Genomic DNA, 20,623 nt, shown 5'->3' with positions numbered 1-20,623 from the left:
GACCTTAGCTCCTGGACTCTTGGGTTTTTGTTTTTGTTTTAATCACATACACACATAGTTTAAAGAGTCAAACTGTTCTCTAAGACTTGTTATTAGTATAAAATATTCCCGGCCTTTCTCTCAACCTCTTGCCTTCCAAAGGTCACTGTTTTCAAAATTCTCAGTATTTTAACTGATTTATTTTTTACTTTTTGGCATTTGCATCCCTATCTCTAAATACCGTACATATATTTTCCTTTTTTCTTCAGTTTTAGATATCATTATTGACCCCCAATTTTGCTCTCTCTCACTGCTTCCTACCCCCACCATATACTTGACATTTTCTGTCATCCTCTTCTCCCAATATTAATATTTATATTATGATTAGGCAACATTATTTGTAGCCGAGTGAACTGGAGTACCATGATTACTTCTCATTTCTTAGACTCTCTTCTTCTTTCCTACACCCACTAAGTGTCTTTTAAAAAGCCCTTGCTGACATTTTTATGGATGTATCACTGATTCAACCCCTTACTCTCTCCTGGTTGTTTATCTCTTCCATAAAATCAAGTATATCAGATGTTCTATAGATTCTGTCTTATGAATCTGACATGCTATCGATACAGCTTGGACAGGTTGCTTATAAAGCCCGTTGCAGCTGTTTTATTACATTTTCCTTCACTACCGTCCTGGGTATCCCACCCATTGCTCTCTTGTGTGGAAGCATTTATTTACTGGATGTCATATTCCTCTTTTTTCGTTCACAATTTGTACATTCACTTAGTTCATGTTGTTGAAGTATATCCTCCAATAGCTTTCCGAGCAATGTTGGGTATAAGGAAAATGTTTTGAGGCCATTCCTGTCTGAATATGTGTTTATTCTAGCCTCATACTTACTTGATGATTTGACTGGCAATTTTAGTCTCCATTGGAAATCAATTGTTACCCAGAATTTCGAAGGCCATGCTCATCTTCTGGATTCCAGTATTATTATTATTATTATTATTAATTTATTTTTTTTGCGGTACGTGGGCCTCTCACAGCTGTGGCCTCTCCTGTTGAGGAGCACAGGCTCCGGACGCGCAGGCTCAGCGGCCATGGCTCACGGGCCCAGCCGCTCCACGGCATGTGGGATCTTCCCAGACCGGGGCACGAACCGTGTCCCCTGCATCGGCAGGTTGGACTCTCAACCACTGCGCCACCAGGGAAGCCCCCAGTATTATTATTGAAGAGTCCAATGAGAAGCAGAGCTTTGATAGTCCGCATAAAATTATTTTTCCTCTTAGGAAACTTGTGGGGTGTTTGGGGTGTTGTATCAACCTCTGGTGCTGTAAAATCTCTCGATGATGTCTTTGTGTTGGCCTATTCTCATGCGTTTTGCTGACTACTCTATGGGTTCTTTCAAGCTGGAATCTCATGTTCTTCAGGAAATACCTATCTCACATGTTGCATACAATTTTCTCCATTTATCATCTTTTTAAACTTTACATATGGCATATTTTGCTCGTAGACGTTTATCTGGCTTTGGTCTGGAAGTTCTTTCCCACTCCAAGAGTATAGAAACATTAATTTAAGCGATTTTCAGTATTTTCCAGTGTCTTTCTACACCCCGTTTCTCCTTTACAATTGAGTCCAAATTTTTTAAAAAATTAATTAATTTGTTTTCGGCTGCGTTGGGTCTTCGTTGCTGCGCGCGGGCTTTCTCTAGTTGCGGCGAGCAGGGGCTACTCCCCGTTGCGGTGCGCGGGCTTCTCATTGCGGTGGCTTCTCTTGTTGCAGAGCACGGGCTATAGGCACGCAGGTTTCGGTAGTTGTGGCTTGCGGGCTGTAGAGCGCAGGCTCAGTAGTTGTGGCGCATGGGCTTAGCTGCTCTGCGGCATGTGGAATCTTCCCGGACCAGGGCTCGAACCTGTGTCCCCTACACTGGCAGGCAGATTCTCAACCACCGCGCCACCAGGGAAGCCCCCCAAGCATTATTTTTTTTAAGTTCTGAAGTAGGGAGGTAATTTCATTAATATTTTTTTGCATAGCTAGACACTTATGCCAATCTCCTTGATTGAATAATCCATCGTTTTTTCCGTGCTATAAAATTCTACCCTTCTCCTACATTTGGACTTACTGTAGACTCTCTGTCTTAAAAGAATTTTGATAATTCAGAGATTAATGACTAACTTTATTCACTTTGCATATCTCAAGTTAGAAAAATGCATTAGAAATTAGAATAGTCATTTGAAACCAGCAACACCTGAGCTAAAATGTTGCTTCTCTCTTGTATTACTATTATGCTACTTTATTATATTATTATTATTTTTTATTATGTTACTTTAGATGATCTTATCAAGCATGAAACATCAGTTTAACTACAGAAAAAAATTATTCTTACCCATTGCAGGGGTGGCGAGGGTTTGGCGGCCAACAAGCTGGGCGGGTCCCAGTCCATCGAGAAAATCACTGAATTGACTATCCGCTCCTAGTCTCACTCCAGGAAATATTAAGCTATTACCAAAAGGACAAAAATCAAGACATTAGATCTTCTAGAATTCTTTTCATTAGCTTCCATTAGATGACGAGTTCTGGTCATGAATCAAACAGTACTTAGGCAATCGGTTTACTTACTGATTCTTTGTATTTCCTCTGAACCAAGCCCACGAAGCCCAGCACTGATTGCGAAAAGGTCTAAACTATCAATTTAAGACCTGATGTCGTTACATAGTATTGAGCAGAGTTCCCTGTGCTATATAGTAGGTCCTTGCTGGTTATCCATTTTAAATATAGCAGTGTGTACGTGTCAATCCCAAATTACCAGTTATCCCTCCCCTGCCTCCCTCCCTAAGTTCACCTGAAACTAACACAACATTGTTAATCAACTATACTCCAATAAAAAATAAAAAGTTTAAAAAAAGACCTGATGTTCTATTCAGGAGAGCTCAGTCATAGTTTTTAATGTAGTAATTTTTCTGCACACTTTACAAATACAAATCCCTATGTAAATGTATCACTGACGTAAGATACGAGGTGCAAAATTTTATGTCATGAACTAATACATAAATAATTGCTCATGAGCATTAAGTAACATTAATGCTAAATGTTAAGAAATGGCTAATAATTTCTTGAATATAGCATAGTACAAATTCTTATTTACAAATCAAAATGTTTAATTTCTTCATTTTTGAAAGAATTAAAATTTCATATTACCTGAGATTTTTATTTAATTCAAATGGAAATGAATTGGTTAACGTAGGTCTATTTCTCACAACACCAGGACTGCTTGGAGCCCCAGGCTACAGGCTCTCCCAGAGTAGTGACTGTGCTCTTGTTTACTGACATCTCCTGGGTAACAAGAACCAGGCTTGTTACATAGTTGGACTTCAATAAGTATTTTTTTGAATAAACAGGTTTCTATAAGGATTGATTGTTTCCAGTGTGCTTTCACACATATTATTTCTTCACAATCAAAGGAATTAGGGTATTAATTATTATCCCATCTAGAGACTATAAAATAAATCTATGAGAGGTTAAGTGGCTTATTCATGGTAAATATTATTAGGTTTGTTAATTTTTACTTTTTTAAAATTTTTATTGGAGTAGAGTTGATTTACAATGTTGTGTTAGTTTCAGGTGTACAGCAAAGTGGATCAGTTATACATACACGTATATCCACTCTTTTTAAGATTCTTTTCCCATATAGGCCATTACAGAGTATTGAGTAGAGTTCCCTGTGCTATACAGTAGGTCCTTATTAGTTATCTATTGCATATACAGTAGTGTGTATATGTCAATCCCAATCTAGATTCGTTAATTTTTATATCCGAAAATAGTGTCTCTAGTTTTCTAGTTGTAGATTGCTTCATAATACTTCAGCAAATATTGGTACTTTGTCAGCAAGTTTAACTACATAACATCATGCCTGCTGATTTTTGTTCTTGGCTGTATCTTGCTGGGAGGACGCATATCACTCATTGGAGCAGATAAAGGGATTCACTAGTTTTAGGAATGGGAAAGCCTAGCATGAACATTAACTTGGCAGAATGTGCTTCATTTTCTGAACAGAATAGAAAAATGCCAGTAAAGTAAAATAAATCGTTAATATTAATTAGTAAAAGATATTTGAATGGTAATAAATAATTACGGAAAACTTGTACATGGTCAATCCCCAAGTAACCCACCGTAGGATACTAATTACTTGTTATCTATCATCTTAGTAAAAGTTCAATTTTACCAGAAAAATTCTCAAGCACCGGAAAATGCAGGTTTTGTGCAAGATCTAGATGAAATGGTAAAAATCATGTCAAGTAACCAAAACAAAATTCTAGTTATATTTTTTCAAAATTAATTAATTTCAGGATTAACTAAAATTCTTTAATCAGAAAAATAATGAAGCAGATAGCTCCTGGGCCTTTTTTCCTAAGGTAAAAATGAATTTGTGATGTTTTAAAAACAAGAAGTTTGAAGTTGCTATTATGAGAACGTTAGACTTACAACAACTTAGAGCCCAAAATAGTCTGGAGAAAAGTAGGAATACGGGCAATTAGTTCCACACCTCTAAGTTTTAATTCAGATTTTGGTAACTGGGCCAGACAATGAATTTCCCATATGAAAGAATCCATTCAATGTGGCATTTCTACAATAAACATCCGGTCATGGTCAGTTTATTCACGTTCACCCGCCCATTTCTTCATCCCTTTGAAATGTCTGTGTGACCAGGGGCAGAGGTGTGTCCGTGTGTGTGTGTGTGTGTGTGTGTGTGTGTGTGTGTGTGTGTGTGTATTATCCAAAGAGGTCAGGCTGTTTTCAAATGGATGGTTGACCTCCTGGCTGTATAAGGAAGCTGCAGGATCACCCTGGCGGCCTTGTTGACTGCCCTGTGACTGCAGGACCCTTGGCCCCGGGCCACGTGGGTGTGCAGAAGTCTCTTACTTTCCCTCGGAGCTGTAACTGTTGATGCTGCCGTCCGTAGACTCCCGGCTCGGCTGCCTCACCATCTTTCTCATCTCGACTGCCATGCCCGTCTCTGTGCTTCTCTGGATGGTGCTTTTTAACTTCTTGTGGCCTGACTCTGACAGGAGAGAGTAAAAGAAACTCTAAGTTTGTTTTAGACGATTCCCCCTGAATATCGATTGATTCCGCAAGTACGATAGTTAATTATGCATATAATTAAAAATCTACGCAGAAAAGTAGTGTCCAAGAGAATACTCTGATTAATTAAATCTCTTTGCCAAAGGATGCTTTGGACAAGGGGGGAGCAGTGGAAGGCAGACCAGCTGTCTGTATCCCAATGAGGCAAAATGCACTCCTTGTACTACTGCTGCTGAAGTTGTCAACTTCAGTGAAAAACTGGATTTTGCACGAACTGTTCTGTGGAACCTAACACGTTTCTCCTAATCAGGGATGCTCCAACTGCATAGCGACAAACCTAAATGAATGGACCATGTCCTTTAAAAGAGAAGAGGCACTTGGAACTCAGCGTGAAAAATACCGCTGTGTTGGTACTGCCAGTCCTCACAAAGAAAAAAAAAGCAGCACTTTATTTAAAGATTTTTGCAACACCGTAACATAGACGATCTCATCTGACATGACACAGAGGTAACCTATGTAGGCAGAACAGGTACTATCTTAATTCCAGGCTTCGCAGCTATGCGTGGCCTTTCGACCCAGCTGTAGCCTTCTGACAGCAGTTTTGGGCTGTCTCTCTTTTTGCACTGTGAATCATACTGGCTGATTATTTCCTTGATAAACTCTAAGTTCAGAGCAACTTTCTTGAGCCCCTTTGAAATGCACGAGCCAGTATACTATTCATAGCAAGGATATGGAATTCTAAAACATTTATTTGATTAGAGCAATATCGAAAGGTTAGACAAACCGTTAGACTTTTACAACCTGCCATGCTTTTTCTACCTACACATTCTATATGCATTTCTCGTTTTCTTTCCATTTTATTTTCACATAGTATCATTTAATACCCATGAATGATATATGAAACATGCTCTATGTACATAACCACATCCATAAAATACATACATATGTGTATACATATAACCTTTTCAGTCCTCATAAAACCCCTGTGAAGAAGATGCCTAAAAACATTCCTAAATAAACTGTATGAAAACTGAACGTTTTCCTCTCATTTTGGGTCACTGCAACACTTTTGTAAATTGTCTAACAAAAGATGTCGTGGCTTATATCCTATGGACTCAATGTGGAATATTCTCTATATAACAGCCATGCTGCGTAAATTGGAACATGTCACTCCCTTCTCAAGATCTTCTGATGGTTTATCAATCAAAATTAAAAGAAAGTCCAAACTGTTATCATGGCTCCAAAATGCATATGATCGGGTCCCTGGTTGCCTCTCAGACCTTCCCTCCCCCATCCCACGTGGTCACTGTCCTTTCCTCAACGCTGCCTTCCTTGCATTTGCTTGGACACCCCAAGCATGCTGCTTCTGGGTGCTTTGCCCCGAGTCTGTCCTTCTGATTTTCTTGTTTATTCAGGGCTCTGCTCCAACATCACCTCCTCAGGGAGACTTTTTCTTATCCTCATCCCCTTTATCCCCTTGCCACACTTTATATTTCTTCATGACGCTGCTCCGTCTGCTAGTAAAGCTTCATTTGTTTGTTTGTTGTTGTTTCACCAATTTGAAATTAATTTCTACAAGGAGGGGGACGTGGGGAATATCCCTCACCGTTATCCTTAGTATCTCGAACAGTGGTATGAGTCACAGCTCTCACAAGAAAGTGCATTTTCTCATCCCACTAAACACAATTATACAATACGAACAGGTCTATATTCTTTTAAAGATGGTACTGTTTCATTGTATGGTTATGTGGCATCACAATTAAACCATCTCTTTACTGATGAGCATTTGGGATGTTTCCAGTGGTTACAGGAGTCTTTATAGAGTACATTTTTAGAAATCGAAATGCTAGTGAATGGGTAGGAATCTGTTTGATCTTATTAACTGTTTCTAACTTGCCGTTTAGAAACCTTGCAGCAACCTTCCCATGGACGTACCCATTTTCTCGCCTATGGCTCTGGACTCTCCACCTGTCCTCTTTCTGGTCTCTGTGTTGCTCACTGGACGTGTCACTGTAGAATCTGTACACTTCCTCGAGGCAGGGACTTCACCTTTGGCCACTCTGGGTGCTGTTTAGCTTAGTTTGCGTGTTTATTTATGTGTATCCTGTGCCTCCTTCTTACATGTAGCTCCTGTATGAAGTCACCGTGTAGAGCAATATTCCATCCCTGCGTGCATATTGGCCGCACCCCACCTGAGGGGAAGGGGCAAGCTCCCAGGGCGTACGACCCAAGTGAGCCAACTAGAATCGTGAAAAATGTTTACCCCAGGCAGCCTGAGGCAATAAACGAGGGCAGAACACCAAATTCTATGGAAAATCATGAGGTTGACAGCTAGAAAAATGAGGGCAAATTTTAAATCTATATGGTGGGGGAATACTGAAAACTGGAGAGAAACAGTTAAGAGAATCAGCTGCAAGGGGTTCAGGTTAGAGTATCTGTTCATTCAGTTGTTCATTTATTTACCCATCCATGCATCCATCCATCCAACAAATATTTACTAAGCACCAACCAGGTGTCCCACACTGTTCTAGGTGCTGGGTATATACTGATGAGTGACAGGTTTTCTGCCGTCATGGAGCTTACATATGTGTGTGTATACAAGCAAGGCAATGATCAAATCAACAAATATACGTAATAAGCCTGGTAATCTGTGCTACAGATAAAAATAGGCAGGAGAAGGGGGATGGAGAGTGTCGGGGGCAGAGCAGCAATGGTTTTATTAAAAAGGGGGTCAAGGTCTCATCAAGCATCGGTCTGGAGGACGTGAAGGGACTGGATGGTGGCCCCCACGGCTGGGTTGGTCCTGGTGGCTGTACTGGGGAGGCTGAGTGACGATGGTCAGGAGGGGCCGCTGTCTGGTCAGCAGCCCCCAGTCCTCAGGTTTCCTCTGCAGTGTTTCTGGTGCTGGTTCTGAGTCCGGCCAGGAGGCTCTGTGTGCCTGGCCATCCAGATGGTGGGGAGAGGCTGTCAGAGCCTGGCCTCTCCTGCATTTCCTAGCACCTGTTACACGTGGTTGTCATGACATACGTGTTCAATGAATGAAAAGAAAAAATTTAAAAGTGAAGAGTTCTTTATCAATTTGTATTTTTAATGGCGATATCAAGTTTTCTCAAAGAAAGGTGTATCTACAGGGTGTTCCCGAATCCTTACAGCAGTTTTAAACCTTCCTAGCTTTCAAAATGTAAGTGCTACACACTTTGCAAAACCATCATTTAAGAGGTCGGTTACTGCACTTTCTTTTATACTTATTTAATTTTGTGGATTTGAGTAATAGTTTTTCATTTTAACGTTTTTGTTTTAGTCCTTCTGAAGATGGCAATCATGGGCCGTTACCTCTCGTCTTACTCATGTTAATAGATATGCATCACAAGAGCTCTGATGCACTAGACAATTGTAGAAGGCCCGGGTAACAGCTGGGGAAACAATTCCAGCCATGAATCTGTCTGATTTATATTCCAAGGGCTCTCTTATTATCCGGAATGTAAGGGCTGGAAGGAACATTGTTATATAGATGTGGAAACTGTACGTTTGGAGAAGTATAATTCATGCAGCAAATATCTGTCCAGCACTTGCACTGGTCCTTGCCTTTTCTGGACGCTGGTGATACAGCAGTGATCACAACCGACACGAACCTCTGCCTGATGGAGCTTACATTCTAGTGGGAACAAAGGCTTGTTCAGCATGCCCCTCGTTAGCCCAGAAGCTGGATGAGAAACCTGATGTTCTGAACCACAGTCTTGTGATCATTCCATTATACCACAGTTTAGGATAACACAGCGTCTGATCTGATTCATTTTACAAACAGAGCAATAGTTTAGCTACACAGATATTTTCATGTATACATTTTCATAAGGGCTTACAAGTTCATCTGAAAACATTGTTAGAATCACATATATTCTATACAAGTGTATATAATTATTTGTATTCATCTCCCTATAATTATAGCATATATAATATGTTACATATGTCATTTTTAATACCAATATAATGTATTAAACCATTAAATATGTTACATATGTCATTTTTAATACCAATATAATGTATTATAATATAATATATAATATTATATTATATGTATTTTATATATATATATTATATTATATTATAAATATAATATATAATTATAATATAATACCAATATAATGTATTAAACCATTAAATATTAGAAAATACTGTTATGTCTGTTCAAGATACCACCAGTATTTAATAATTACTTGTATCCACTGAAGAATCATTAACCAGATAAAGACATGAAGTTTGCTCTCAAATGATGTCATGAAACCTTTGACCTGAAACTTCTGTCCTAAGTACTATACAAAGAACAAAAGGATTAGAAAACTTGTACATTCACAAACACACAAAAATTAGTAAAATCCAATTATTGGGGGTAAGTATTTTACACATGCTTTAGAAGAGCAGATTTTCTCTCACAGAGTGTTCCAAAATGTGTCCTATTTATATATGAACTCTCCCTTTTCATATTTAGAGATGCTACATTTAGAAACAACTTATTGACTTATTAATTCATTCTATAAATGCTCATTAAGCACCAAGGGCCTATAATCTAACAGGCATCGTTCTAGGTGTTGGAGCTACGCCAGTAATAAGACAGGATATCACATACCATAAATAACTGAAACAGGTCGGGTAACATGATAATTTTCGACAAATATCACATGACATCACTTACATGTGGACTCTGACAAAAAAGATACAAATGAACTCATTTACAAAACAAAAATAGACTCACAGACATAGAAAGCAAACTTAGGGTTGCCAAAGGGGGAAGGGGGAGGGATAAATCAGGAGTTTGGGAGTAACATATACACACTACTATATATAAAATAGATAAACACCAAGGACCTACTGTATAGCACAGGGAACTCTACTCAGTATCTTGTAATAACCTATCATGGAAAAGAATCTGAAAAAGAATAAATAGGTATATAGATAGATAGGTATATGTATAACTGAATCACTCTGCTGTACACCTGAAACTGACATGATATTGTAAATCAACTATACTTCAATTAAAAAATAAAGATAGCATAAATTAATATAACTTAATAATATAAATTATCGTTTTAAAAATGATAATTTTAGATACTGGTAATCATCATAAAAAAATAAAGAAGAGCCGGTCTCAGTCCAGTGAATTCCTTTTGATCAGCTGGGCGGGGGAGGCCACTTGTAGAAAAGGAGGCCGCCGTGCAAGGGTCTGAAGGAAGGATATTCCAGGCAGAGGAGTAAGAGGCGGACCCTGAGGAGGGCCTGACCTCCCCTGGCGGGTCTGAGACGTGCGCGGGGAGAGGCTGGCGGGGAAGAGGCTGGCGGAGCAGCCCCGTGGGCGGCCGCGGGGACTCTGCGCTGACCGTGACGCGAAACCAAGGCGAGGGTCACGGTCTGATCTCCCTTCTCCAAGGGCCGCTCGAGCTGCTGTGTGGGAATGAACTGCAAGAGTAGGAGTGGAAGAAGCAGGGGACGGGGAAGCTTTCCTACCTAAGGAGAGAGAACACGGCGGTCGCGGTCGCGGCTGGGGGAGCCGCAGTGATACGCGGGGAGGGGCTTTGAGCTTGTCCTGCGGTGGAGCTGACAGCCCGAGCGCGCTTTGGTCCAGGAAAACTGGAACAATCACGAGCGTCTAGGTTTTCGGTTAGGATAACTAGTTGGATGACGGTGCCACTTACTGGAAAGGGAGAGGAACTCGTTGTAGGGGGTCGAAATTCTGAGTTCTCTGGTGGACGTTCGCGGGATGGGGGGTCCCCGAGATAGCGGCGCGGACAGTAAAGCAGGAAGAAGATGTGCAAGTCCAGGCACAAGAGTCAGCTCAAGGCTGGAGAGGTTGGGAGGCAGCAGACAGACAGGACGCACCGGCATGGGCATGCAGGTGGGATAAAGACCTGAGGCGCCAGTGTTTAACAGGGAGGCAGCACAGCGGAGCCCGGGGTACATCCACATTTAAAGGTCTAGAAGAAAATCAAGGCTGCTAAGGGGTCTCCAAGGGAAGACCTTTTAAGGTTCGGAGAAAAAGAGGTACGTGTCGCGGTGCGCAAATTAGAAGAGTGAAATGTTACAGGAAGTAAAATCATTAAGGCTCGATTACTACTTAGAACTTCAGTACGGAGCAGACACACAGACACGATGGCGGTGCCTGCCTCCATGGGTATCGCTGATTTCGAGGGGGCCTGGGGGCCTGAGGGGAAGCATCAATTAGAAGACAGGGCGAGAGATGAGACTGCAGAGCAGTGCCTGGCCCGTTTCCAAAAGGTTTGCAGTCATTGAGAGACAGTATCTGGAGAGTCACATAGGATGAGAGCAGGTTGTCCATTTTGTAAGTCGTGTGGTATCAGAGCTTGTTTCTATGCAGGGGGGAATCGACAAATGCCCAGGATGAAACACAACAGTTCCGGGTCTAATATTATTGGTTGGAGAGGTGGATAAAGATAGATCATGTCCGATAAATCATCTTTCAGTCAGAGCGGTCTCTAATGCCAAACGAATAGTCAATTCCATCCATCAACTGGAAGAATCAGTAAAAGAATACCACCTAATGGATTAAACAACTGGAGTCCAAAAGGTAAAAGTAATAATGTTCTGTCAAGTCACACAGAGAAACCTACAGAGTAAGTGTCACCTTCTGGTGACCCTGAAAGTAACAAATGAGATCAGAGATAAGATTTACTTTTTTATACGTACAGTGACAAAATTCAGTTATTTTTAACAGAAAAGTTGTTGTGGATAATCTGATATGTTTTGTTCATTCACTCCTTTATTGACTGATTCAAGGAACCGTTTCCTGAGCGCTTCGGGCCAGTGCTGTGTATATAAACGTGGAGAGGAAAGAGGCCCTGATTCCAAGCAGCTCGCGGCCTCGTAGGAGCGACTGGCAAGTACATGTTTAATTGTGATTCAGTGTAAGTGCAACACGGAGGATTTATTTTGTATCTATTTGGCTTTAGGTATTTACCTTACGTAAACCCAATAATACAGAGAGAGGAGGAGAGGGCAAGAAAGAGAACAGTCTAAACTGTGAGGGGTGTCTGCGGCTTGCTCTGCCACTGGATGAGCACATAACCTAGCAGAATCAGGAGGTGAGAAATGCAGACGTTCTCTTCCTTCACTTTATTTCAGTTCCTGGGGAGAATTCCAGAGTTTATGATGAGCTCTAAAATCGGCTGCCTAAACACAAACCAACTACTTCATCTGCTGTGCAGACAAAGCAGCAGCAAAACAATCCGACTGACAGGACTGGACTCCCTGAGACACTGCAGGTTGGAATCCAAGGGATTTTCAACGGAAATTTTAACTCCATGCCGATGGTGAAGGGGGATTTATATTTCAGGCCAAGAGAGCAGCATATGTAAAGGTCCTTGAGAGGGATGCATTTTCAGGTTGACCCGAGTTCAGTGAGTGGTGGGTGCAGTCCGGGAGGCCCTCACGTGGCCTCCGACCTGATGCTCTCAGGATGCATGGTTAGGTACCATTGGGGCGGCTGTTATATGAGTATTGATGTTATATTCGTACGGATTCTTATTGACCTCGAGGTCTTGGTCCTCCCAGTGCCAGCATTAACCACACACAGCTGTGTGTACTTTGTATTATGTACAACACACCACAGATCTCCAGAGACCATTCTTTACAAGAAAAGACCCAGCAATTCTGTTGGTGTCAGATGCTTTCAGTGTCCACATAGTCGGAAAGTTTTATTAGGCAGTCGGTTCCAACAGTGCCATAGTAGGGTTTTTGGGTAATTTTTAAACAAACAAACAAAAATGTTCCTTTTGTGCTGGGCCAAGGTTCTTGATTATATTTCATCCCACGCAAGATAAGTACAACTTGTAAAAGTTTCATAGGTCTGAAGAATATTTTTAGAACATCGCATGAGGGTTCTTGGACTTTTATGGTTTCCCTCATTCATTCTCCCGTTTAATGCTACAAGCCATAACGTCTACTGTTTCTCTTTCCTCTTCCCATTTTCCAAAGAGGTTTATAATGAAAGATACACAGTGCTCAAAAAGCTAAAAATAGGATGGTTCAGAATCTTTTTGTGAGATGGATGGAATAAGTGCCCTTGATGAGATTTTCAGAATTCTTCCAGTCTTTCCCAGTGATGTAGCCAAGCTCCCTTATTCCATTCCCATAACCCGAAAGAGGCAAGGTGTTTCCTTTGCCGCCACACACCTTAAGTTCTCTGCAGATATGGCTTTAGAAAAGGGGCTGGTCCGTGCTGATCACTGACCTTTGCTTTCCAGCCCATCTGTGGCTAACAGCTGTTCTCTGGTGAGAAGCCCGCATCGTTCTGACTGCCCAGAACACCTGCCGTCAGACCTGCTTACTCCACTCACCATACTGAGCTTTCCAGGAAAACATTCGCTACTGCGACCTCAGCCTTTCCTCTTGCTCAGCTGGTGAAAACGTGAGCAACACCAAGTCCAAGATGGGCTTTTAAATAATCTGCATATTAAATTTAATAAGGCTGCCCCCAAATATTTAGGTAAAGAGGTGGACAGTCACAGAAACACACCACCTGCCCCCCATCCTGTTCTGGCCAGAAGCGTCAGGGAGGAGCATTCACGTGCTGGACACCTCACTGCTGCAAACCGCTTGGTGTTACAGCCTCCATTTTCCCAAAGTGTGTCCGTGGCCTGGACTGAACTGCATCCCACTTCCCACCCCCTGCCCCCAATTCATAGGTTGAAGTCCTAACCCTCAGCTCCTTACAGGACGACTGTGTTTGGAGATACGACCTTCAAAGAGGTGATTAAGTTAAAATCAGCCCCCTAAGGAGGCCGTAATCCCACGTGACTGGTGTCCTTACAAGGAGAGATCAGGACGCACAGAGAGGCCACGACGCCCAAAGGCAGCAAGACGGCGGCCACCTGCAAACTGAGGAGAGAGGCCTCAGGGGACACCGCACCTTGATCCTGGACGTCCAGCCCCTAGAACCGTGAGAGTATAAATTTCTGTTATTTGAACCACCCAGTCTGTGATATTTCATTATGGCAGCCCGAGCAAACCAATACATCTAGGGAGTGGATACTGTATAAGGTCATCTTCTTGTTCGATAAATGTGATGATTTAAATACAAGTTAAAGCGCCTGGGGATACATAATCACCTAATTTGTCTGAGGATGAGATTAAGCCCCCAGTACCGGGATGGACTTACTGCAGCTTGTCTTGATTAAAAAGTGATCTGAAGCAGCGGTCCCTGACCTTTTCGGCACCAGGGACCGGTTTCATGGAAGACAATTTTTCCACGGGGGTTGGGGTCGGTTCAGGCGGTACTGGCAGCAATGGGGAGCCATGGGGAGCAGCAGATGAAGCTTCTCTCGCCTGCCCGCTGCTGAACTCCTGCTGTGCGGCCCGGTTCCTACCAGGCCGTGGACCGGTACTGGTCCGTGGCCCGGGGCTTGGGGGCCCCTGGTCTGAAGTATTACATGGATATGCCTAAATTGTTTATTAACAACTCAATGTTCAGAAAATAAGGCCTCAAATTTATTTGCGACTGACGAGGGATTAATCTCCAAAATATACCAACAGGTCATGCAGCTCAACATCAAACAAACAACCCAACCAAAAAATGGGCAGAAGATCTAAATAGACATTTCTCCAAAGGAGACATACAGATGGCCAAGAAGCACCTGAAAAGATGCTCAACATCACTCACTAGTTATTAGAGAAATGCAAATCAAAACTACACTGAGGGGCTTCCCTGGTGGCACAGTGGTTGAGAGTCCACTTGCCGATGCAGGGGACACGGGTTCGTGCCCCGGTCTGGGAGGATCCCACATGCCGCAGAGCGGCTGGGCCCGTGAGCCATGGCCGCTGAGCCTGCACGTCCGGAGCCTGTGCTCCGCAACAGGAGAGGCCACAGCAGTGAGAGGCCCGTGTACCGCAAAAAAAACACAAAAAAAACAAAACTACAATGAGGTATCACCTCACACCAGTCAGAATGGTCATCATCAAAAAGTCTATAAACAATAAACGCTGGAGAGGATGTGGAGAAAAGGGAACCCTCCTACACTGTTGGTGGGAAGGTAAATTGCTATAGCCCCTATGGAGAACATTCTGGAGGTTCCTTAAAAAACTGAAAATAGAGCTACCATATGATCCAGCAATCTCACTCCTGGGCATATATTCAGATAAAACTATAATTTAGAAAGATACATGCAACCCTATGTTCATTGCAGAACTATGTACAATAGCCAAGACATGGAAACAATCTAAATGTCCATCGACAGATGAATGGATAAAGCAGATGTGGCACATGTACACAATGGAATACTACTCAGCCATACAAAAGAATGAAATAATGCCATTTGCAGCGACACGGATGGACCTAGAGATGATCATATTAAGTGAATAAGTCAGACAGAGAAAGACAAGTACCATATGGTATCACTTAAGCGTGGAATCTAAAAAAACGATACAAATGAACTTATATACAAAACAGAAATAGACCCACAGTCATAGAAAGCAAACTTATGGTTACCAAAGGGGAAAGGTGGGGAGCGATAAATTAGGAGGTTGGGATGGACTTGTACACACTACTGTGTATAAAATAGATAACCAACAAGGACCTACTGTATAGCACAGGGAACTCTACTCAATATTCTGTAACAACCTAAATGGGAAAAGAATCTGAAACAGAATAGAGATATATGTATACGTATAACTGAATCAATTCGCTCTACACCTGAAATAACACAACATAAATCAACTATACTCCAATATAAAATAAAAATTAAAAACAAAGAATGAGCAAATACAGTAAAAGTCCTCCTAGACAAAAAATACCAAAACCAAACCAAACCCCAAAAAAACCAATTTGATGCTTAGAAAATAAAGCCTCAGATTTATTTGCCCAGGAGTAAAATACATCACATTTAGATCAAATCCATTTTTTAACTCTTCTTTGTTCTAAATTAACACTTTAATTGAAGCTGGATTTTACTTATTGAGTGTAAACCTAGAATAGCTACTTAACTGTCTGCCATCCTGACTGTAAAAATACAACAATACTTCAGGCTGAAACCTACTAAAAAGCAAATGTTTTATTGCATGTTTCAGGTTTTTCCTCAAAAAAACAGAAGTTTAAACTCAAGGTACTACTATTTAGGGAATCTTTCCTCTCTTCCAGTTTCCAAAGGCAGCCTAATACACTCCACGTTGGTTGGATCGGAAATGGTTTGAGGGGCAGCTCTGGAGTCAGACCATCTGGATTCAGGTCCCAGCCCCACCCCGTATTAGTTCTGAGCCTGTAGGCGGCTTACTTAGTCTCTCGGTGTCTCCCTTTCCTCCTCTATGAAATGGGGGGATTGTCTTGGGCAGTAAATGAGACGATCAGGTAAAGCTCTAGGGTCGGTTCCCAGCACTATTGAAGTTACTTACTCTTACCCTGTAAGACCTCAAGGTATTTGGCATAGATTAGGTCTCCAAGCTGAATGACTCTAATTCCCCGTGTTCAACTCAAAGCACAGCTTTCTGTATCTTTCACATATTTAACTCAAAATGCTCTTTAGAATGAAGCATAAGTAAGTGGCAACATGTCACAGAGACTCTTCATGCCCCAAGTATCCATCCTTACCCTTCTCTCCAGTGATAGAACTTCCCCCGTCCTCCCAGGTAAGGCCTGGCCGCATTTCCCTTCCCTTCTCCCTTCTCCATGGGGATATGATGGTAGGAGCTGCAGCAGCCACTTTGAAAGTCAGTATGGGAGCACGTGTTGAAGCTGGCAGAGCCTGGGCCAGCCCCAGATGGGATGGTGCACCGGCACTATTACATGAGGGTCTTGATTAAGCCACTCTATTTGTAGGTGTCTTATTACAGCAGCCTATCCTGTACCATAGTACATAGTATTCTAAATAAAATCAGTGTGGATTTGAAAAAAGATAAAACAGTAGTTTTGTGAAGAGTATGCTCAATTCTCTAACTTTAGATCTGAGACTTGAATTACTGAATCGACCCTTGACAGTCTCCTATTTAGACAAATAAGGCTCCTCTTCTAACAAGAGAGTTAGTAGGGAATTTTCTTCTCTGTGTTGTTTCAGAGAATGTGGGGTTAGAGGGGGAGAATCTAGCAATACATAATGTTAATATCATCATTGTGTCAGGTACTCTGCAGGATACAATACATAGAGGGGTCCTTTCCTAGTAGCTTAATATTCGAAGTTCCTAATTATAGTGTGGCAATGACCTCACTGCACTAGTTACTATGGGCAGAAAAGAGAGTTTGAGATCACAAAGGACATGAGTAAATTTTTTTCTATATTGTATAAAACAAAGTAGGTTCCCAGCTTTCACCACGTTCCTTCCAACCAATTGGATGGATTTTCATCAACATCGGGATAGTCTGATTTGAAATATGGGCTACGTGGCACATTTGAGATTCTTTTCAGGAATTTCAGAGACCCAGCGGGGCAACTTAAAGAGACAGGTGGGAATTCTTGAGAGAGTCGGAGCCAGGGGTACAGCTGATCTCGGGGAGACTTGTCCTATGTAACCAGGCACCACTGATGGAGAGGGCCCCAGGTTGACTCAAGGTCGGAGCATCAGGCACCCTAAATAGTGGGTGATGGGCCAATTGGGTAGTTTCTTATCTGGGGACTCAGTGTAGCTTGAACCGGCCACAGAGCAGGAATTAATTGTGTTCAGGCTTACGACCTTCCCAACCCACAGCGGAAAATCAGGCAGCACATGTGTCTGTGCATCTCTGTACAGAGGGAGGGACATATAAACTCAGAACAACTTACAAGACAATTACTGAAAGGAAGGAATGAATACTGTCCAGAGAAACGGGACAGAATAAAATGGGTTTAACTAGCTCTTAAAGGCAAAGTTCACGTGAAGAGGAGTCTGTGGTTCCCTCCCACCTTCTTAGTTATGCACATTTATCGCAGGGGCACAAGCCGTGATTTCCTACCAGATGGGATGGATATAAAGGGTCTGCATATCCAACAAACTTTGACAAAGATCAAATTACAAAATGAGTTAATCAGTACAGTTAAGTGCAACCTATGATATTCTAGGCACTAAGAAAAGGTCATCTCAGTAGGACCCTTAAATCCTCCATTTGTGCTTTCCAGGGTCCCGCTCAGTCCCTCCTATGGCCCTGCTCCTTCACAGAGGATGGAGTCTTTCCCTCCTCGGGGATCAAGAGGATGTGCCCACCCACCTGCCCACGTGCCCCCTTCCACACTAAGCCTCCAGATCCTTGGGAGCCTAGAATTTCCTACCCAGATGGCCCCGAGCCCACATCCGGGGCCAGCCCATGTATCTTTCTGGGGTCCAGCCTCCTAAGGATGGACAGCACCACCAATGTGGATGCCCCAAAGTCCAGGTGGGTGCAGGGCAGGGCCAACGGGTGGGAACAGAAGGGGTGGGTGGAGGTCCCAGCAGGAGATGAGCCACCGCCAAGCCCAGAACTCTGCACAGTCAGAATTCTAAATTGAAACTTGACCTCCTTGGTCATTACAAAGATCTTTTTGTCAGTAGGAAACTAAAAGACCTTTTATTGAGCACTTTGTTAGCTTTGTTTACAATTTTTAAGTGACTTAGGGTATGTGGGCTTCTGTTTCTTGATCAGGCCCAAGCCTAGAGTCTCTCACGGATAAAACCGTCTCACACTTCATAATACAAGGAAAACCTTTCTTTGATTCATGTGAAGGATTATTATTAGAAAAAAATCTGCTGGGTATTTTTTTTCTTTTTTAAAGTGAGTGAGTTTTTTTTTAATTAATTAATTAATTAATTTAGTTTTGGCTGTGTTGGGTCTTCGTTTCTGTGCGAGGGCTTTCTCTAGTTGTGGCAAGCGGGGGCCACTCTTCATCGCGGTGCGCGGGCCTCTCACTATCACGGCTTCTTTTGTTGCAGAGCACAGGCTCCAGACGCGCAGGCTCAGCAGTTGTGGCTCATGGGCCCAGTTGCTCCGCAGCATGTGGGATCTTCCCAGACCAGGGCTCGAACCCATGTCCCCTGCATTGGCAGGCAGATTCTCAACCACTGCGCCACCAGGGAAGCCCCTGCTGGGTATTTTTATACAGAGTTTTGATCAGACTCTGGAACACTTCCGATAAATTTTGATGATAAACCCCCAGGGGAGGTCTGTGGGAGTCACAGCATCCTGTTCTCTTTCGAGGTTTTCCATCCCATCAGTTCAGGAACCTTAGGAGGGGGGAAGTAAGGAGGAGAGGTGCATCACAACAGTTACTACAGATAGTAATCACTGGGTGTGCATCTCTCTGAAGACTCGCTGCTCTGTCCCTCTGGTTGGTGATCTCCACAATGTTGGGACACTATAGACCCAGAGGGAACATTCCTCACGGAAACGGGTGGCGTAAGAGCAGGGCAGCAGAATTTACACTTCGCAGAATAAAACGGGATGTGCTGGCACATACTGTGATGTCTGGTTTACGATCCTCATATACTTGGCTATTTCTCTACAGAGTTTTAATAGTATGTGAAAGCGTTATTTGCTAAGATCTGATTAAGCAGAGAGTCCAAAGAAAACGGAGGCACTGGGATCAATCTTCTTGAAGCTATAAATTTGGAAATTGTTGTCTTTTATTTTAACCCTAAAATTTTCAGGAGAAAGTTAATTCAGAGGCGCTAACAGCCCTCTCTTTTCTTTCGCATTTATAAAATTAAGAGGTAAGAAACACAGGTTGTCAGAGAGACCTCTTTCCTATTGGTAGCTTTTAAAAATAATCCAGTTTTCGTTTTGTTAATAAGGACATTCAGAACTTCACTGGTCCATGGGATACTTTCAATTCAGTAGCAAAGATTACAAACATGTTCACTGGCAAACTTCCAGGGTGTCAGCAGACAGAAAACGGTGCAGAAATCTCACACAGGTGGTAACTTAGCTATAAAACGACCCGTACTCACTGCCCTATCCTACCCAGACGTTATCCCACTACCACGGAGACCTGCATACAAACAATGGAGATTGTGTGTGCCATTGCAGGAGAAGCAAAATCAGCTGGAGAAAGTAAGAACTGCTGAAGGTGGCTGTAATCTCCCCAAATATTATCATCTGGAAATGTTTCACTTCAGTTTGTTATATCATAATTGGAGGCTTATTTGGATTTCTGTTTACTAACTATATCTGACTGTACAAATTAGTTCATCAGCTTAATTTCTAACGCCTGTTCTAGAGGATGGGCATAACATTTTTTTAAAAAGTAGTTATATCTATTTACTGAGTGATCAGAAAGGTAATTTATGCTTTAAGAGGAAGTAAAATATATCAAGATTACTAGTAGGCATAGAAGGAGTTAAGTTGATTCAAGAGAACAATTGCAGATTCTGAGTGGAAAGAGGAGAGTGCATTGTTGAGTGGGAGAGGGCAGAGGGAGACAGAGAAGAGAGACCACTTTTCCTGGGGCAAAAGAGACCACAAGAGTGAGGGTGGCCATCAGCACGGCGGATTCTGAGCAGCTGGTCTCTGTAAAGCAAAGCGCTCTGACAATTTCATTTCAGGCTGGCACGGAGATCAAACCATGCCCAAGAGGATGAACAAAACAAGCGGCAAAATGGGCAAGTTAAGTAAACAGTGGTAATTGGAGGC

The 20,623-nt window shown here is 42.3% G+C and overlaps 1 protein-coding gene across 50 annotated transcripts in view; it reads right to left on the bottom strand.

Moving 5' to 3' along the window:
• RIMS1 (regulating synaptic membrane exocytosis 1) overlaps positions 1-20,623 on the bottom strand; it is a 474,220-nt gene that overhangs the window by 6,088 nt on the left and 447,509 nt on the right. For all 50 annotated transcript variants that reach the window (XM_060283406.1, XM_060283407.1, XM_060283403.1 and 47 more), the window contains 2 exons: positions 4,897-5,035; positions 2,363-2,475 (listed from right to left, as the gene is read on the bottom strand). In XM_060283406.1, the coding sequence (XP_060139389.1) occupies positions 2,363-2,475; positions 4,897-5,035 (252 nt within the window). The remainder of the gene's footprint in view (positions 1-2,362; positions 2,476-4,896; positions 5,036-20,623) is intronic.

Source organism: Globicephala melas, chromosome 14 (assembly GCF_963455315.2).
Source record: "Globicephala melas chromosome 14, mGloMel1.2, whole genome shotgun sequence".
In the NCBI taxonomy this organism is placed as follows: domain Eukaryota; kingdom Metazoa; phylum Chordata; class Mammalia; order Artiodactyla; family Delphinidae; genus Globicephala; species Globicephala melas.
The sequence above is the reverse complement of the archived record's forward strand: the minus strand, read 5'-3'. Positions and strand labels throughout refer to the sequence as shown.